This window comes from Notechis scutatus, chromosome 3 (genome assembly GCF_049901735.1).
Source record: "Notechis scutatus isolate UNSWTSFEM ecotype Mainland chromosome 3, rNotScu1.2, whole genome shotgun sequence".
NCBI classification, from domain to species: domain Eukaryota; kingdom Metazoa; phylum Chordata; class Lepidosauria; order Squamata; family Elapidae; genus Notechis; species Notechis scutatus.
The window spans coordinates 25481289-25497057 of NC_142011.1; the positions used below are offsets into that span (position 1 = coordinate 25481289).

Consider the following 15769-nt stretch of genomic DNA (forward strand, 5'->3'; position numbering starts at 1 on the left):
CTCCCCCCCTCCCTCCTCAACCGGAAAGAGCCTTGGTGAGGCTGACTGAGTGTTTCCAGGTTATGATCCAGTTCTCCTGGAAACAGTCTCTTCCGGTGAGTGGCGGGGTTGGTGTTTTGGTGAGTGTCGGGCTTTGCGCGGCGCTTGTTAGTTTGGTTGGATGCGCAAGTGTGGTTGGTTCCTGCTGCGTCTGGGACGGCGGGATGGGTTTCGTCGTCCCCCGTCTGCTTCCTAGGAAGTAGGTGACTGACCGTCGAAGTATGAAATTCATTGCAGCCGCGTCCTGGGAAGCTGTACTTAGCAGGCATCCTATTTTCAGTGGCGCTTAGTTTTGGATGCCGAAATCAACTGGTCAGAAATCAGCTAATGGGAGGGCGGGCTTTTTTTTTTTGGCTCTGTTTCTGACAGCGTATGAATGATTGGGGGGGGGGGGGCTATTAGGCGTGGTTGCTTTCTTCCATTGTATTAGAGCTATGGAAGTGCCGGGAGATTCGCCTCGCCCAGTGACTGGCTAGGAGATTTTATTTTATTTATTATCATTTTCACCAACAGCCCAAGGGCGGTGAACATATTCAACACACCTTCTTTCTATTTTCCCCACAACAACAACAACCCTGTGAAATGGGTTGGGCTGAGAGAGAGAGTCAAAGCCCAAAATCACCCAGCTGGTTTCCACAACTAGGTCAGGGCTTGATTTCTCAATCTTCTGCTTTCTAGCCTAGGCCTTAAGCATTAGACTAAATTGGCTCATCTGAAATGCCTTTTTAGAGAGGAGAAACATCACAAACATCTTTTCACATCACATGGACAAGCACAGTTTGGGTTTGGTCAGCTTCTGACTGTGGTGATAGGCATCTGCCATCAACAATGTATACACACACACACCCAAAAATTATATTTACCTACATAAATAAAACAGGTTTTTTGGCCTTAGCCAACTAAGCGATTTTTGAGAGAGAGAGATACATCCATTTTAGAGCAAAGTGTTTACAAGATAGACTATGTGCAATTTGCCTTTTTTCAAATATGCCACCAGCCTTCAAATATCACCTTAGCAGAGTGTGGGTATTTTAAGAAACCCCAGGCTGTTAATGTCAGGGAAGATCACTGACAGGTGAAATTTCCAGAGGCTGCTAATGAAATATTTGGCCATTTCCCCCCTCCCATTTCCCATGTGATTTGCAGATGTGTATCATATAAGTCAGAATGTTGGAGAAGTGAGAGATTAACTTTTTGATTCTGTAAGATAAGCAGTTGAACTTCAAAATTCAGTTTAGAAATCCCTTTTGAAATTAAGCAGAAGGGCCTGAGGCAGGATTGTTACAGCAAAAAAACAAAACAAAAAAACCCACAAGAACAACAAAATAATTCTCTCACCAAAAAACCCCCCCCCCCCCCCCCCCCCACCCCCCACCCCCCCCCACAAGAAAAAAATTCCCCCCCCCCCTTTTCCCAAAAGCCCCCCCCCTTTTCCTAAAAGAAAAGTATCCCGTGTCGTGTTCTCAAAAAGCCCCCCCCACAACAAATTGGCGAAAAGTCCCCCCATCTTATTTCCCCCAAAACATCCACCCCCCTCCCAAAAAACACAAAAAAACCCCCCCCCCCCCCCCCCCCAACCTCTCCCCCAACACAAAACCCCCCCCCCCAATCAAAAAAAAAACGCCCCCCCCCCCCCCCCCTCAACCCCAAACCCCCCCCCCCCCCCCAAAAAAAGATACTCAACCAAAAAAAATAAAATAAAAAAAAAAACAAAAAAAAAACCCCAAAAAACAACCCCCCCAAAAAAATTCCCTCAAAAATAAATCAAAAAAACCAAGCAAAAAAAAAATTATTTTTAAATTATTTCTATTAATAAAATAATTTTCCAATTTAAAAAAAAAAAAAAAACAAACAAAAAAAATTAACAAAAAATAAAAAAAAAAAAAAAAAAAAATTTTCCAAAAAACACCTACACCTCCCAAAAAAAAAATTATTTCTCAAATAAACACACTCCACTCCCCCCCTACCACTTTTCAACCCGAGGCGAGGACAAGGTCGAAATGTTGCCACTTCTTACCCAGAATTGTAGCAAACTTAAACTTTACAGCTTTGTATTCTCATATGGTATTTTGTGTGATGTAATGAGTTTGTAACAACACACTAACAAAAATTGCAAACGTTAACAAAGATTGCTTCTAATAAAGAGGGTGTCAGAGCTTGCCCTGGGCTCTCATCCCGATTTGGCTTCAAGACGACTGCCTCAGTGTCTTCATTCATGAGAGACCACCATAACTGGTGACCCCGACGTGATCATCTGCGAGGTGGTACGTCTTTGGACCATCCATACTCATCGGCTGGCATAGCCTTGGTATACCTCATCCCTGATTCGATCGCAGGCGATCGCCGTGGATCCCTTCGTGAGTATGGGTGGAGGATTCTCTCGGGACCAGAAATTGCACATTGAGGAACTAAGAGAATCAACCAAACGAAATTTTTCCTTTTTAAAGAGGGGGCTCTCTTGAAAAACCCTCAGTAAAGCCTCTTTAGACACTTCCGAAATGATGGCTGCAGCTATCACCAGAGGTAATAAACCATCTGGTAATTGTTACAATTGTGGGAAGCCTGGTCATTTTAAATCACAATGTCGAGCCCCGGCGGGGGCAGCAAAGCCCTCCGCCAGCAGAGATGCTCGACAGTAGAGGGGCCGGCAGCTAGCCCCTCTCCCAAGGCTGCCCATATACCATCCACTGTGTATGAATTATCAATGGCAGAAGATGTGTTCATATCCTTTCCCCATCTCTGTCAGCACACAGCTTCCTCCTTCTGCCTCCTTCTTCTCCGATAAAACTGCTCTTACAATCTCACCCTCATGCCCTTCTCAAAGGAATCTCTGTGGTTCCCGATCTGCTCTATCCTTCCTCAAAACTCTCAGCCTCTCTCTCTTTTTTTTAACAAACTTTGTTAATTTTTAAAGACATGCAGAACATGGATACACAGAAACACAAAACATAAAAGCATAAAAAATCTCTTTTCTGAAAGTTGCTTAGTCCCAGGTCAAAACTCTTGGTACAGACACAGATTCAGATTCATGTTCATTTTGCATACCATTGGCATTTTGCATACCATTGGCATTTGCATACCATTGGCATTTTGCATACCATTGGCATTTTGCATACCATTGGCATCTTATTGGCATTTTCAATTTTCTACATAGCTTCTCCTCTCTTTTGAATTTTCTCGGTTTTATTTTGTTTATCTCCTCTCAATTCGAATCATAGTTTGTTATTCTTTGTTCTATTTCCAGCTATCCATTTATCTTTCTTCTTTGAAGAAAAACTTCTCCTGTGCACTGAATGGAGTGTGATGCCTTTAACTCTTTCCCCTATATTTGTAATACTTAATATAGAACACATAATTTGCACTGGGATTCTATCTGGTGCATTCTGAAATTGTGCAGTATTGTTATTCATTAGTGTTGATGTTCATTTGTGTCTTGAACATTTGGTGCATTGCTTTTCAGTTAAACCACATCACATATTATTGATCATTATTTCATTGCAGTGTTCCCCCTTCTCCTACTTCAGATCTCTCATTTCACAAAAGGTTTCGCTGGGATAACATAGTCTAATCATTGATGTTGACAATCATTTATGTCTTGAACATTTTACCCCTTTCGGTTAGATATCATGCCTTTGTGGGAACACTTATGCTTTCTGGGATTGTTTTCCCCCCCATCCCATGTCTTAAATCATTGTTTCATTACAGTACTCTCCTTTTCTTGGCAAGGTTTCACTAGATTATACTGAGTGTTTTGTCACATTTTGAATTGCATGTTGTTTCCAGTTTTCTATGGTTATTTCTGGATGCAGGTGTAGAAGTGCGGTCTTGTGTGCCTTTCTGAAATCCTTTTTTCAGTGGAATTTGTCTATTATCTCTGGAGAACTTTTGCTTAAGGCCTCTCATCTCTTCCTTTCTCCCTTGCTTCTTCTTCTCCTTGTAAAATATTGGAAAAGAGTGCCTAGGACACCTTTCCCTTCTTGCTTTTCTTTTTTTTAAATTTTGATATACAAGTTTCAGTCCATCCACACGTGATGCCATTGTGTAGACATCCCTCGTACAATTACAACAATATTTAGGGGCTATTAATTGGACCCGTCCCTATTTTGGCATCACTACACACATGCTCAACCCCCTGTTTGATGTGTTAAAGGGAGGAACCACTCCAGGGGATAAAATTACCATTACAGATCATCAATTAAAAATCACCCAGGACATATAGCACATTATGCAGAAAAGGTGGGTCAACCGATGTCACAACAATGCTCCTATTTCCTTAATCTTGCTCAATACACCCCCCTCCTTACCTACTGCTGTATTAACCCAAAAGTCTCAGCACACTAGCAACCTCCTTATCTTAGAATGGATACATCTTCCTCAACACTCCTAAAAAATCTCTTAGTCTGTTAAAACTGGTTGTTGAAAATGCAAATGAGGATTGAAAGAGGATTCTGCAGCCTCTATCTGCCCGAGGGGGGGCTTCCCTCTCGGACTATCTAAAGGCTTGCAGAATCGTGGGAACTGAGGACCATGATTGTTTGTTGCAAGTAGGTGGATGGGTCAAGCAGGGTTGAAGAAGGAAAGAGGAAATCAGGATTTGCAGTCATGATAGGAGCAGGGGAGGTCATAAAAGGGCTCCCTCCCTTCCTTCATGGTCTGCGCAGAAATGTGAGTTGTTAGGATTGGAAACCTGAGGAAAAAGAGAAAGATGAGTTGGGAAACTGAGAAGGGGTGAAGGTGGTTTCTGTGAATGCAAAGTATGTTTGAAAGTAAACAAGAAAGTAGCAAGGAAAAAAGAAATGGGAGGGCGACCCCTGATGGGCTGGCCTTTCCAGACAACACCGATTGATTTCATCAAAGTACTAACTCCATACGCATAAAATGCTTTCAACTACTGCCTATCCTTCACTTCAGTCTCTGTCTCTAAAAATCTTCTCTCTCTTTTTGTTACATTGCAACACCTTGTTGCACAGCACCAGCACCCGCTCTTTGTAGCACACATTCGCAGCCACCAACCCTTCCCAGGAATTCTCCAGGAAGGCAATGATATGGCTGATGCTGCAGCCGCAGCTGCAACCGCAGACAGCGCCATCTCTTGCATGATTCTTTCACAACAAACACCCTGGGACAGTCATAGTTATTTTCATCAAAATAAAAAGCCTTGGCCAGACAGTTTAAAAATATCTCAGAGTGAAGCAGCAGCAATAATCCAGCAATGCCCGCTTGCTCTCGCCAAGGTGTTTCTTTACCCATGGGGTAAACCCTCGAGGCATAAACGCCTTAGAACTTTGGCAAATGGATGTTACTCAATATCCACCCTTTAATCCATGGAAATATCTTCATGTCACCGTAGACACTCATTCAGGATTTATCATGGCCATATCTCAAAGGGGTGAAGCCACAAAACATGTTATCAACCATTGCATTAAAACATTCGCCTCCATGGGAAAACCCAAGGAGAAATAAAAACAGACAACGGCCCTGCATATGCCAGTACTACTTTTGCACAATTTTGCTCCCAATGGCAAATTACTCATTCCATTCAATTCCCAGGGACAAGCCATTGTTGAACAGCTCATCAAACCCTTAAAAATAATTTGGAAAAATTCAAATTTAAAAATGTCACAGGGTTGCCAGGACTCCAGAATGCATTGAATGTTTGCTTGTTTACTCTTAACTTCCTCAATGAGTCCGGATCCCCCCATGCACAGCAGCATCACGTCATTTCGCTTCTTCGCCTCATCTTGAACCCAGACCAACGGTATATTTTCATCAGCATCATGCCAGATCCTCAGTGGAAAGGTCCTGCTGAACTTATAACCTGGGGACGAGTGCGCTGACAACAACAACACCATCTGGGTCCCTGGACGACAAGTAAGGCCTTTTCTACCCAAACCAGCCTTGCCTACATCAGCATCATGAAGCTGCCCACTGCATTCATCATTTGTTTCCTGGGTTTCCACATCGTTCCTGCCAATACAACAACCACCCCATCCTCCTGCGATGCCTGCATCAAAACTACTCGCAGCGGAACGAAGACCCAGTCCACCCTGATCTATCATACTTTGAAGCCTGAATGCAACTCCATGACAGTCTCCCCTTGTCTGCATAACAACACTCAATATGCACGATGTTACACCAAACAAGGTATCCAATGCTACGAGCCAAAGGCTGTGAGGCCCATCACCGCCTCACTGTATGTCTATGCCTACAAAGGAGGATCCAGCTCTGACCTTGCCTCAATGTTCTCTACCAGTCAAGCAAAAATGGGTACATTACCCATAATGTCACTCGGGGGTTACCAACACTTTTGTGTGTTTTGATGCTTGTTTTGCCATCAACAAAGGCCAAGGTCCTAACGACGCTGCAGGAGTCACCTGCAGCTCACACAGCTGGCAAAGATCTTATCTACAGGAAAGGAAATATCTCTTCCAAAAGGTGTCCGGGACTAATGTGGGGGCCACCACTGTTACAACTACTGATACACCCCACCTATTGACTCTGCTCAAGTAAGAGGCCCTCAAAATATTAATATCACTGTTAAATCAAGCTCTACTTCATGTACCACTGACAAATGTAATCCTATTTGCTTGTACACTCACTTACCTGAAACAAGAGGGTACCATACCCCCAAATATATATGCTCAATAGAATTATAAGGTTGCAAGCTGTATTAGAAATTATAACCAATGAAACTGCTCTTGCTTTGAAAACATTAGCTAAAGAAAGTGCATTGTCTAGAACATATATCATGCAAAATCGTTTGGCGTTAGATTATCTTCTTGCCAAAGAAGGAAGAGTGTGTGGAAAATTTAATCTTAGTAATTGTTGTATTGAAATAGATGATAGTGGAAAAGTTATTCAACAAATCACTGATAGAATGATCAAGATTGCACATGTACCTGTACAAACATGGAATGGTCTTGATTTTAGAGACATGTTTGGATCCTGGTTCCCAAAATTACCTGGTTTGCAAGCTATTGTAGCGCTTATTGGTATGATTGCTGCGGGATGTATTATATTGCCTTGTGTATTACCTATCTTTGTACGCACTATTTCTAACAGTTTATCCCTTTTGGCTGAGAAAAAAGCCACTGCACAGGTAATGGCTCTCTGGAATCAACAAATAACTAACCCACTGCCATCCGAAGAAGAGACGGGAGAGCCAACCTGTGATGACCCAGACGAGGACAAGATGTTTGTGATGGTCGAAGAAGTCACGACGCCATGGATAACATCAGCATACACAGCACTCTTGCCTACGTGCCTAACAAAGGCTGCTGTTGGAACTAAAACACTCCCTGTCTTTTAAAAAAAAGAAAAACAGAGGAGATGTGGGAATTGCTATCTGTTTCCTCGCGCGTGCAAGGACAACGGGCCTTCTGGTAGTTGTTTGTAACACGAGGCGAGGGACAAGGTCGAAATGTTGCCACTTCTTACCCAGAATTGTAGCAAACTTAAACTTTACAGCTTTGTATTCTCATATGGTATTTTGTGTGATGTAATGAGTTTGTAACAACACACTAACAAAAAATTGCAAGCGTTAACAAAGATTGCTTCTAATAAAAGAGGGTGTCAGAGCTTGCCCTGGGCTCTCATCCCGATTTGGCTTCAAGACGACTGCCTCAGTGTCTTCATTCATGAGAGACCACCATAGTGTATATCCCACTCTTTTCTATAAATGTATAGAATTATGTTTGCTGTTAAAAATATTACTGGCAAATGAGAATTAACTGCTATTTGACACATTTAAACATATCCACATTAGCATAATAGTATACTATTATTATGTAGTATAAGTACTAATTATACATTTACAAATCTTTATTTGTAAAAGTTGGTGATCAGTTTGGTCATTTTCTTTGTCTGCATTTTGTCACACTTTCCCCCCAGATATTTCTCTAACCAATGTCAGGAGATAGCGATGGCACCGTTAGAAGTCCCTCTGAGGGATCTCTGTCAGGAATTGAGATCCTGCCAGTTCAGAAAACATATGTGTGTACCCTGTCCGCTGAGCTTATTGCCAAAGCACGCGAAGAGCTGCAGGAAAAAACCTGAGTGGCGGCTTCGAGATGTTCAAGCCCTCAGAGACATGGTGTGCAAAGATTATCCTAATCTGGGGACATGCCTAGACGACGCTTTCTTGCTTAGGTTCCTTAGAGCAAGGAAATTTGATTATGATCGGGCACTTCAGCTTCTCGTGAACTATCATTGCTGTAGGAGAAGTTGGCCTGAGGTTTTTACAAATCTGAAGCCATCTGCTGTAAAGACTGTCTTGGAATCTGGCATTGTCACTGTGCTTTCCCATTTAGATAATGAAGGACGCCATGTTGTCTGTATTCGCCCAGGTATGATTAACTTTTTAAGATGGATGAATCTTTTGTTTGCTTGCTTATTTATTTGATTTATATCCCAGCTTTATATTGTTTATTTATTTGATAACCTGTCTTTATTTTGTACGTGCCATTCCCTCCTCCCTATTTTCCCCACACCTGTTGAATAAAGATATCAGCACATATTACTATACCTTCCAATTAACATAATTTTGTTTACTAGTGTTTAAGTAAGATAATTCTAAAAGCTTATTGTTCTGAAGATTATTTGTGTAATCTTTGTTTATTTGTATAGGACTGTAAGTCTCAGCATTCATTTTCTTATAGGTAATTCTTATTAATTCAATTTGATCTTAGGAGTCCAACCATGAAAAGTTTGTCCGATATAACTGTTTAATTATGTTTCCTAAAACAACAGGCTTTTTCTGAAGTAAGAGATAATGTGAACTTAGAAAAAGATTTTTATAGGATTAATAATAATTGTTAAGGTTTGTAATGTAGTTTGGTTTTCTTTTAACTTCTAACTTCCTTCTCTGTCTTTTTAATCATAGACAAATGGACACCAAGTAATTACCCAATTACTGAAAACATTCGTGCCATATACTTGACATTAGAAAAACTCATTCAATCTGAGGAGACTCAAGTAAATGGAATTGTAATTCTTGCAGACTACAAAGGAATCAGTTTATCTAAGGCATCTCACTTTGGCCCCTTCATAGCAAAAAAAGTGATTGGCATTCTTCAGGTAAGATTTAAATTATTAGAGGAAAAATAATATAAATTACTGCTGCTTCTGAATCTCAGTGGTGCAAATGTAGATATAACTTTTTTGCTTTTCCAAATCAGGTCTTTTGGTGGTGGTGGGAATCATGCAAAATATAAATGCTTTGGTCATTTTTTTGCAAGGGAAATATTACAAAGTTAATATTTGTGTAATCTTCAGAACAATAAGCTTTTGGAATTATCTTATGGTTGATGTTGGGGGAAAAAACATTAGCTTCCCAATCCCTCTTTGATCCTCTGTCTGATATTGCCTGCGGCAGCAATGATGCCCTGGCTTGCAGTTGGTCTTAGGATCAGGATCGGATTAGCATACTTTCCACACATCTGTTATTGCTATTCCTAATCCCTCACACACACCTCACCCCATCAAAAAGAAAAACATTGGTTGCCAAGTGAGAACAGGCAAACAAAAAATGGCTTTGGAGGCACAGAGCCCATGACCGGATGGGAGAGAGTTGTTCTGCAGCAGTTGAAGCCTTCTAGTCACTAGCTTCTCTCAGAACCAGCGTTAGACTGGCTCCCAGATGGATGTTGTGTTGTGAGAAAAAGTCCTCCACAAAATGTAAAGCAGCCCATCTTGGAGCCAGTTAGGGAGAGCATGGATGATCCTAGTAGTGTGTTAATAATATTCTTGCAGTTATGAGTGTGGATTGGATATAGAACAGTGTCTAGGAAAAGTTCATACCCAAAACGTTTTTTTGTTCCACTTAGAACAGTACCCTCTGTCAAGTCTTAGGCACATGGAGCTTCCAATTTACTAATAAATAGCACAGATATAATTCATGTTTATTGTAAGAGACAATCTCTGCTTAAATTGTGGGTGCAGTCATCACATAGCAACCATAGTTGAGACTGGCAATTCTATTGGTAAGCAGTGAGGTTATTAAGTGGGAAATCATGACTGCAACAGATTTCCATCCTCATTTCCCATTTGGCTGTTAAGTAAATCACTCTGGTCATTAAGCGAGACATCACATGACAGCAACCTGCAATTTTACTTCCACATTCTCCCATAACTCTGTTAGAAGCCAATTGTGAAGCACACAAATGGTGATTAGGTGACTGTGGGATATTGCTGTTGTCATAAATGCAAGAATTGATCACAGAGCTGTTTTTTAATAGTGTCTTAACTTTGGTTATTAAATGAGGCAGTTAATAAGCAAGGGCTACCTATATGTGCTTTTCAATTGTACTCTACACGAAAAGAATTGGAATGCAAAATTCTGTGTTTTATGCATGCATGCTATGGACATTTTCTTTAGTGATACATTGTATTCTTTACAAGTTTTGTGATGGATTAATTGGTGCTCATTAATGTAGACAACTACTGAACAGTATTAACATATTAATCTTAAAAGCTTTGTCCTTGAAAAGCAGTTTATAGAATCAGACAATGTTTTCAAATAATGCTGTATATCTCTCTAGCTACACACCCCACTTCTGCCAACCTAGGGTAATATTTCATGTTTTAGTTATCCATAAAATGTTGAGGCATAATAAATTCGGAAATATTTATGTTGACATGAGAAATGCCCTTCCTGTGGTGACTTCACTAAGAAAGGAGGAATACCTTATTTGTACAGGAAAGCTTTGTGCTAAAATCTTTTGTTATTCTTGAGAAACACACATTCTGCCAAGAATTTCTCTTTGAAACAAACAGTTTCTATCCCACTCAGAATTTATAGTGGAAATGTGTACGGAGCAGTGGTTAAAATATTTTTTACATAAACCAAACAAGACTGAATGAGTTTGTTTTGAAAACTCATGCAGTTATTTCTAAACACGAATCGTTATAAATGTTATTGCATTTCTTTCTTTTAGGATGGCTTTCCAATTAGAATAAAAGCTGTCAATATCATAAATGAACCTCGCATATTCAAAGGCATTTTTGCTATTCTCAAACCATTTCTAAAGGAAAAAATAGCAAATCGGGTAAGTACTCAATATAGTTGTGTGAAATATATAGTGTCTATAGGGATATTAGGGAGGGCTCTAGGACTGATCCCCAACCTTTTTGACGCCGCGGCCCGGTACCGGCATCAGCTGGGCGCCGCGCCCGGTACCGGCATCAACTGGGCGCCGCCATCTTTTTGACGAAAAAGTGCTTCCGGTGACCTCACCGGAAGCACTTTTTCGTCAAAGATGGCGCCAGCGCTTCGGTGAGCTTTTCGGGTAGAAATGGCTTTCTACCGGAAAAGCTCACCGAGAATGTAGCGCCGCCATCTTTTGATGAAAAAGTGCTTCCGGTGAGCTTTCTACCGGAAAAGCTCACCGGAAGCTTTACCAAAAAGATGGCGGCAACCAGCGGCCCGGTAAGACTTGTTCCGCGGACCGGCGGTTGGGGACCCCTGCTCTAGGATATATGCATGGCTTATGGGCTTTCCACACCCATTAGCTTGTCCCTGGAGGGAAGAGAAAATTGGACTTAAAGAGGCAAGTCTGATCCAGCAAGGTAGCTGCTTTTGGAAAGCTGCAGTCTGTCTGCAAAGTGAATTTAATACAAATTCAAAATATTTATTTTGAATTAGTAAAATACATGTTTAAACATCATCTGGAAAAAAAGTCTGATTTATTTTATGCAGGTCTTAACTTCAACCTTAACTGCAGCTAATCAATAAGTCCATATTGGATTTAAATTGGATATTTGTTTACTTGGGAGTTTGTAAATAAACCCAATATAATTCTCCATGGCAGTCAGAAAAGATCTATTATTTTTTCTCTTTTAATAGATTTCTGTAAGTATCATTTATACTGTATAGTGAAGTGGAGACTAATAAGTCTTCCTGGGAAAGCAATTAGGCACTAAAAGCAGTATATTCCTGTTAAAAACTGAGTTAGTTTATTTATTACTGTTATTTGTATTAGACACAACTTTGAAGCTTATGTAATCATCGATGAAATAGAAGTCTCATTTTTTTCTATATATAACTGCTGTGTAGTCATGTATTTATTACACAAGTTTGTGCACCCTCCATTTCTGAAGGCCTCAAGGCAGTTTACAAAGAACAAAGGAAAATCAGTATTAAAAATGCTCCATTAGGTAATCCATACACCATTGTATACTAAGCAAGAATCAGGAGATACAAACATTCTAAAAAGGAGATAATACATGTGAATATTAAGCTGCATCAATTTTTGGAAATGGTCTTCTGTAGAGCCTCTTGCTGTAGAGAGTAATACAAATCTGAACTGTTTTCCTTTTCATCCAAACAGTAGTGATCTTGGTTATTTGTGGAGTTCAGTGATTTGTCCAAATGAAGTTTATCCAACAGGACTTAAAACTGTTTGAGACAGTTTAAAGAAAAAGAATCTTTAAAAGTTAATAAAGATTGTGAAACTTTCACTTATATCCTGTGATTCTCAAGAATATCATCTAGTCTCAAATGCTGCTGCCAATTAGACTTGTAGTATGGAGAAATACCATGAACCATTGTCTAAGCTTAAAAGGGAAATTGTATCATTTTTTTCTAAAATACTATACATTTAATTTGAATTGGAACAGTGTTGAAATGGTTCTTTTCTTCTCAGTTTTTCCTTCATGGGTCAGACCTGCGGTCTCTTCAACACAACCTTCCACCACAAATTCTCCCTGAAGAATATGGTGGCACGGCAGGAAAACTTGATATCTCTACCTGGAATGAGCTACTGCTGGCGTCGGAGGATGACTTCAAGTATGATGTCTCACATTTGCCCCTCTCCAGTGACTGTTCACCACATGATCCATTAATGAATGAAGAGATTGATGAGAAGCAGCATGATGACTCTTTGCGAAGCTTCAAAACACAGCTCTATTCCTGCTATTAGTATAGTAGATAAAGCTTCCAAAAGGTCACCTTGCTGTTTACAAAGGGAATATTAATTCTCTCATGCTTCTACAACATATGAGTGTTGATGGATGTTACTTTCCTTTGGAACCAAATATGAGTGTTGATGGATGTTACTTTACTTTGGAACCAAAGCAAATCTAAGTGGAAGAGAGTTGTAAGAAAGTGAGGTTCTGTGGCCCACTGGCAAATGGAAAATTTTTTTTTTGAGCAACCAGGAAGTTATTGTGGTAACTGACCCAAAGCAACTCAGATGCCACAAATGAACACAGCTAAAGAAACGCTACTTGATAACAAGATCCTAAGCACAATTACTTGGAAGGAAGTTGTGGTAAAATTTGTGGGACTTGCTTCCAAATGAGCAGGTTTAGGTGCAAAGCACTATATTCTTTCTCAGGCTGAAGGGGACAAAAATGATGTACAAATTAAGAAATGTGGTAATATAATGCTAATTCTGCAGAGGAAGAAAGAAATGTGAGCTATATGATAAAAGGATAATTGACTAGAAATTTTATCTGCCATAAAGTAATATAAGAGAGAGCCAGTTCTTATTCTGTTGCCATCTATAAAGTTCAGCATTATTTACAAAAATGCAGCTTTGTATACTACAGGGAGTGTCACACTATGAAAATGATTCTTGCAAAAATAGTTAGCTATTGATGTTCCTTTGAAAGCACATGCTCATTTTTTTTCTGTTATAAAGAAAGCATCAATCTATGAGCCAATTTTATTCCCATACTTGAACTTGCATAAGACAGGACCAACTGAGAAGGCACATAATTTTGCATACCACTATAGCACTGTTGATTGGTACCTGCCTCATGAAGAGGTTGGGGAAAAACACAGACATGATAGCTGTAAAGTTTTGCCTAATAAGAAAAGAGGTAAACTTGTTTGTCTTTATTTTTGGGACAGAGAAGATTTGAAATGTTCTCTGCAAACCAAACAGGACATTTTACAAGCACAATATTCCATTTGTAAATGATGGTAGTTTCTCCTCATTCACTATGTTATTTTGTCAGTGGGACCTCAGTGCTGTTTTTGATATTGGCTTCATTTCCTAAGGCCAGTAGTCTCGCCTTTAGGCTAAAATATACTGTATAGGAAAGGATCTAAAACCCTGATGTAGTTTTAGATCTTCTCTAGTGGTGGGCCATCTTTCAGAAGATAGCAGGTTTTTTCTCTGAATTACACAAAGTTGCAGGTCCTTTGAACCCATTCTTCGCATGCAAGGCTGGAACTGTAACAGGCTGGAACTTTGTACTCACTGCTGCTCATAAGGTAGCAACTCATAGCACTTTTTAAATTGTTGGAACTAAAATGAAGGCTCTTGCCTAGTGCCAAGTAAGACCAGAAAGTTGGTGCTTACTGTAAAAATTACGTTTTCTGTAGATTGATCATGTTATTGCCAGTGCCAAAAGGTATTTTAGTTTTTCTAAATTAGGGATTTGCTTCTCTTATTGCCAAAAAGTGAAGCAGTTTAGTCATGTGACTGTGCTTCAATTAGAGTTCTAAATATACAAACCCAGTATGGTATTATAGTTATCTAAACAAATGTGAAACTGGTTTCTACGCTGCTACCCATCTCTCTTGACTTGCTAGATTTATTTCCACATTGGTGGGGGTGTTTTCCCTACAGACACATAGGAAAAGTAGTTTAGATATAGAAGGCACAAGATGTACTTTTCTCCTTATGTATTCTTGTAGGAAAATGCTGGTCAAATTTAGATACGAGAAGTATATGTTAAAATGGATGTTCTTTTCCTTATTGGAAGTGATCTTTATGCAGAAAAATCAAAGCTGCCAGGCTTTGGCAGCTGAAATTGAAACATAAAGGAACTAGTTTGAATCACAAAATGTTTTATAAATTTGTAACATGTTAGGAAAAAGTTATAGGCATGGAAGCTTATAATTTCTAGGACACTATTCTAAAATACTTTACCCAGTCTATTTTTTCTCCCTTAAATAAGTAGCCTGTCTCAAATGACAATGAATGATGATGATGATGATATAAAACGTTAAAATGCTATGGTTGTTTTTTTCCTAATGTTTTTTGTAACAAAGAGCTCTTATTTAAATAATAACCAAATACCAATTCAGTGTTTGCCTCCCTGGACTAATTTTATTGGTATAACACATCTCTTTGCCCAGATATATTGGAATAGTAGATTCTGTAAAATTTGTGGCTATTATTTACCTCTAAGCGTAGTCTAAATTGCCTTCCATGCTTTTATCTTGTTTATCTGTAGAATTGGTTTTAAAAACAGTGCTGACAGAACTAAGACATTGATGTTGTGCCTATAGTTAAGCATACGAAATTAGTTAATATGCATATTGTCTGGCATCTTGGTCATAAGGATCTTTTTGTTAATATTAGTTCTTCTATAAACAAAATCCAAGCAGATGTGATGGAAGAATACTAAGCCTTAAGTAAAAGACATTGGCAATTTGTTACAAATGTCAAATTGCCTTTGTTAATCTGTATCCGACGTAGAAAAATGGTAATAATTTTTCCAGAGGGTAATTGAGGTGCTTTGTTTTCTATGGCTAAGTTTTGCAGTTTTGTTCATGGGTCTGTTTTATTCTCTGTACAGAATTAGAGTATATACCTTGAGAATTTATTTTTATACTGCACTTTATAAAACAGTCTGTCTGCATGAGTGGATATTAAATCTTATTAATATTAAAATATTAATATATAAACATGCTGTTTCAATGAATGTTTGATGTCATTGAAGGGACTGTCCAGATCTATTAAAGTCTAATCTAGTGTACCTTTACAAGATGGTAAAG

The 15769-nt window shown here is 39.3% G+C and overlaps 1 protein-coding gene across 1 annotated transcript; it reads left to right on the forward strand.

Moving 5' to 3' along the window:
• The first annotated feature begins 21 nt into the window (after positions 1-21).
• Positions 22-15679, forward strand: TTPAL (alpha tocopherol transfer protein like). The gene is given in 6 exon segments (XM_026665023.2): positions 22-95; positions 7930-8085; positions 8087-8384; positions 8921-9114; positions 10974-11084; positions 12681-15679. Coding segments are annotated over 5 exon segments (1020 nt in total). The 5' UTR covers positions 22-95; positions 7930-7944; the 3' UTR covers positions 12957-15679.
• Positions 15680-15769: the final 90 nt, after the last annotated feature.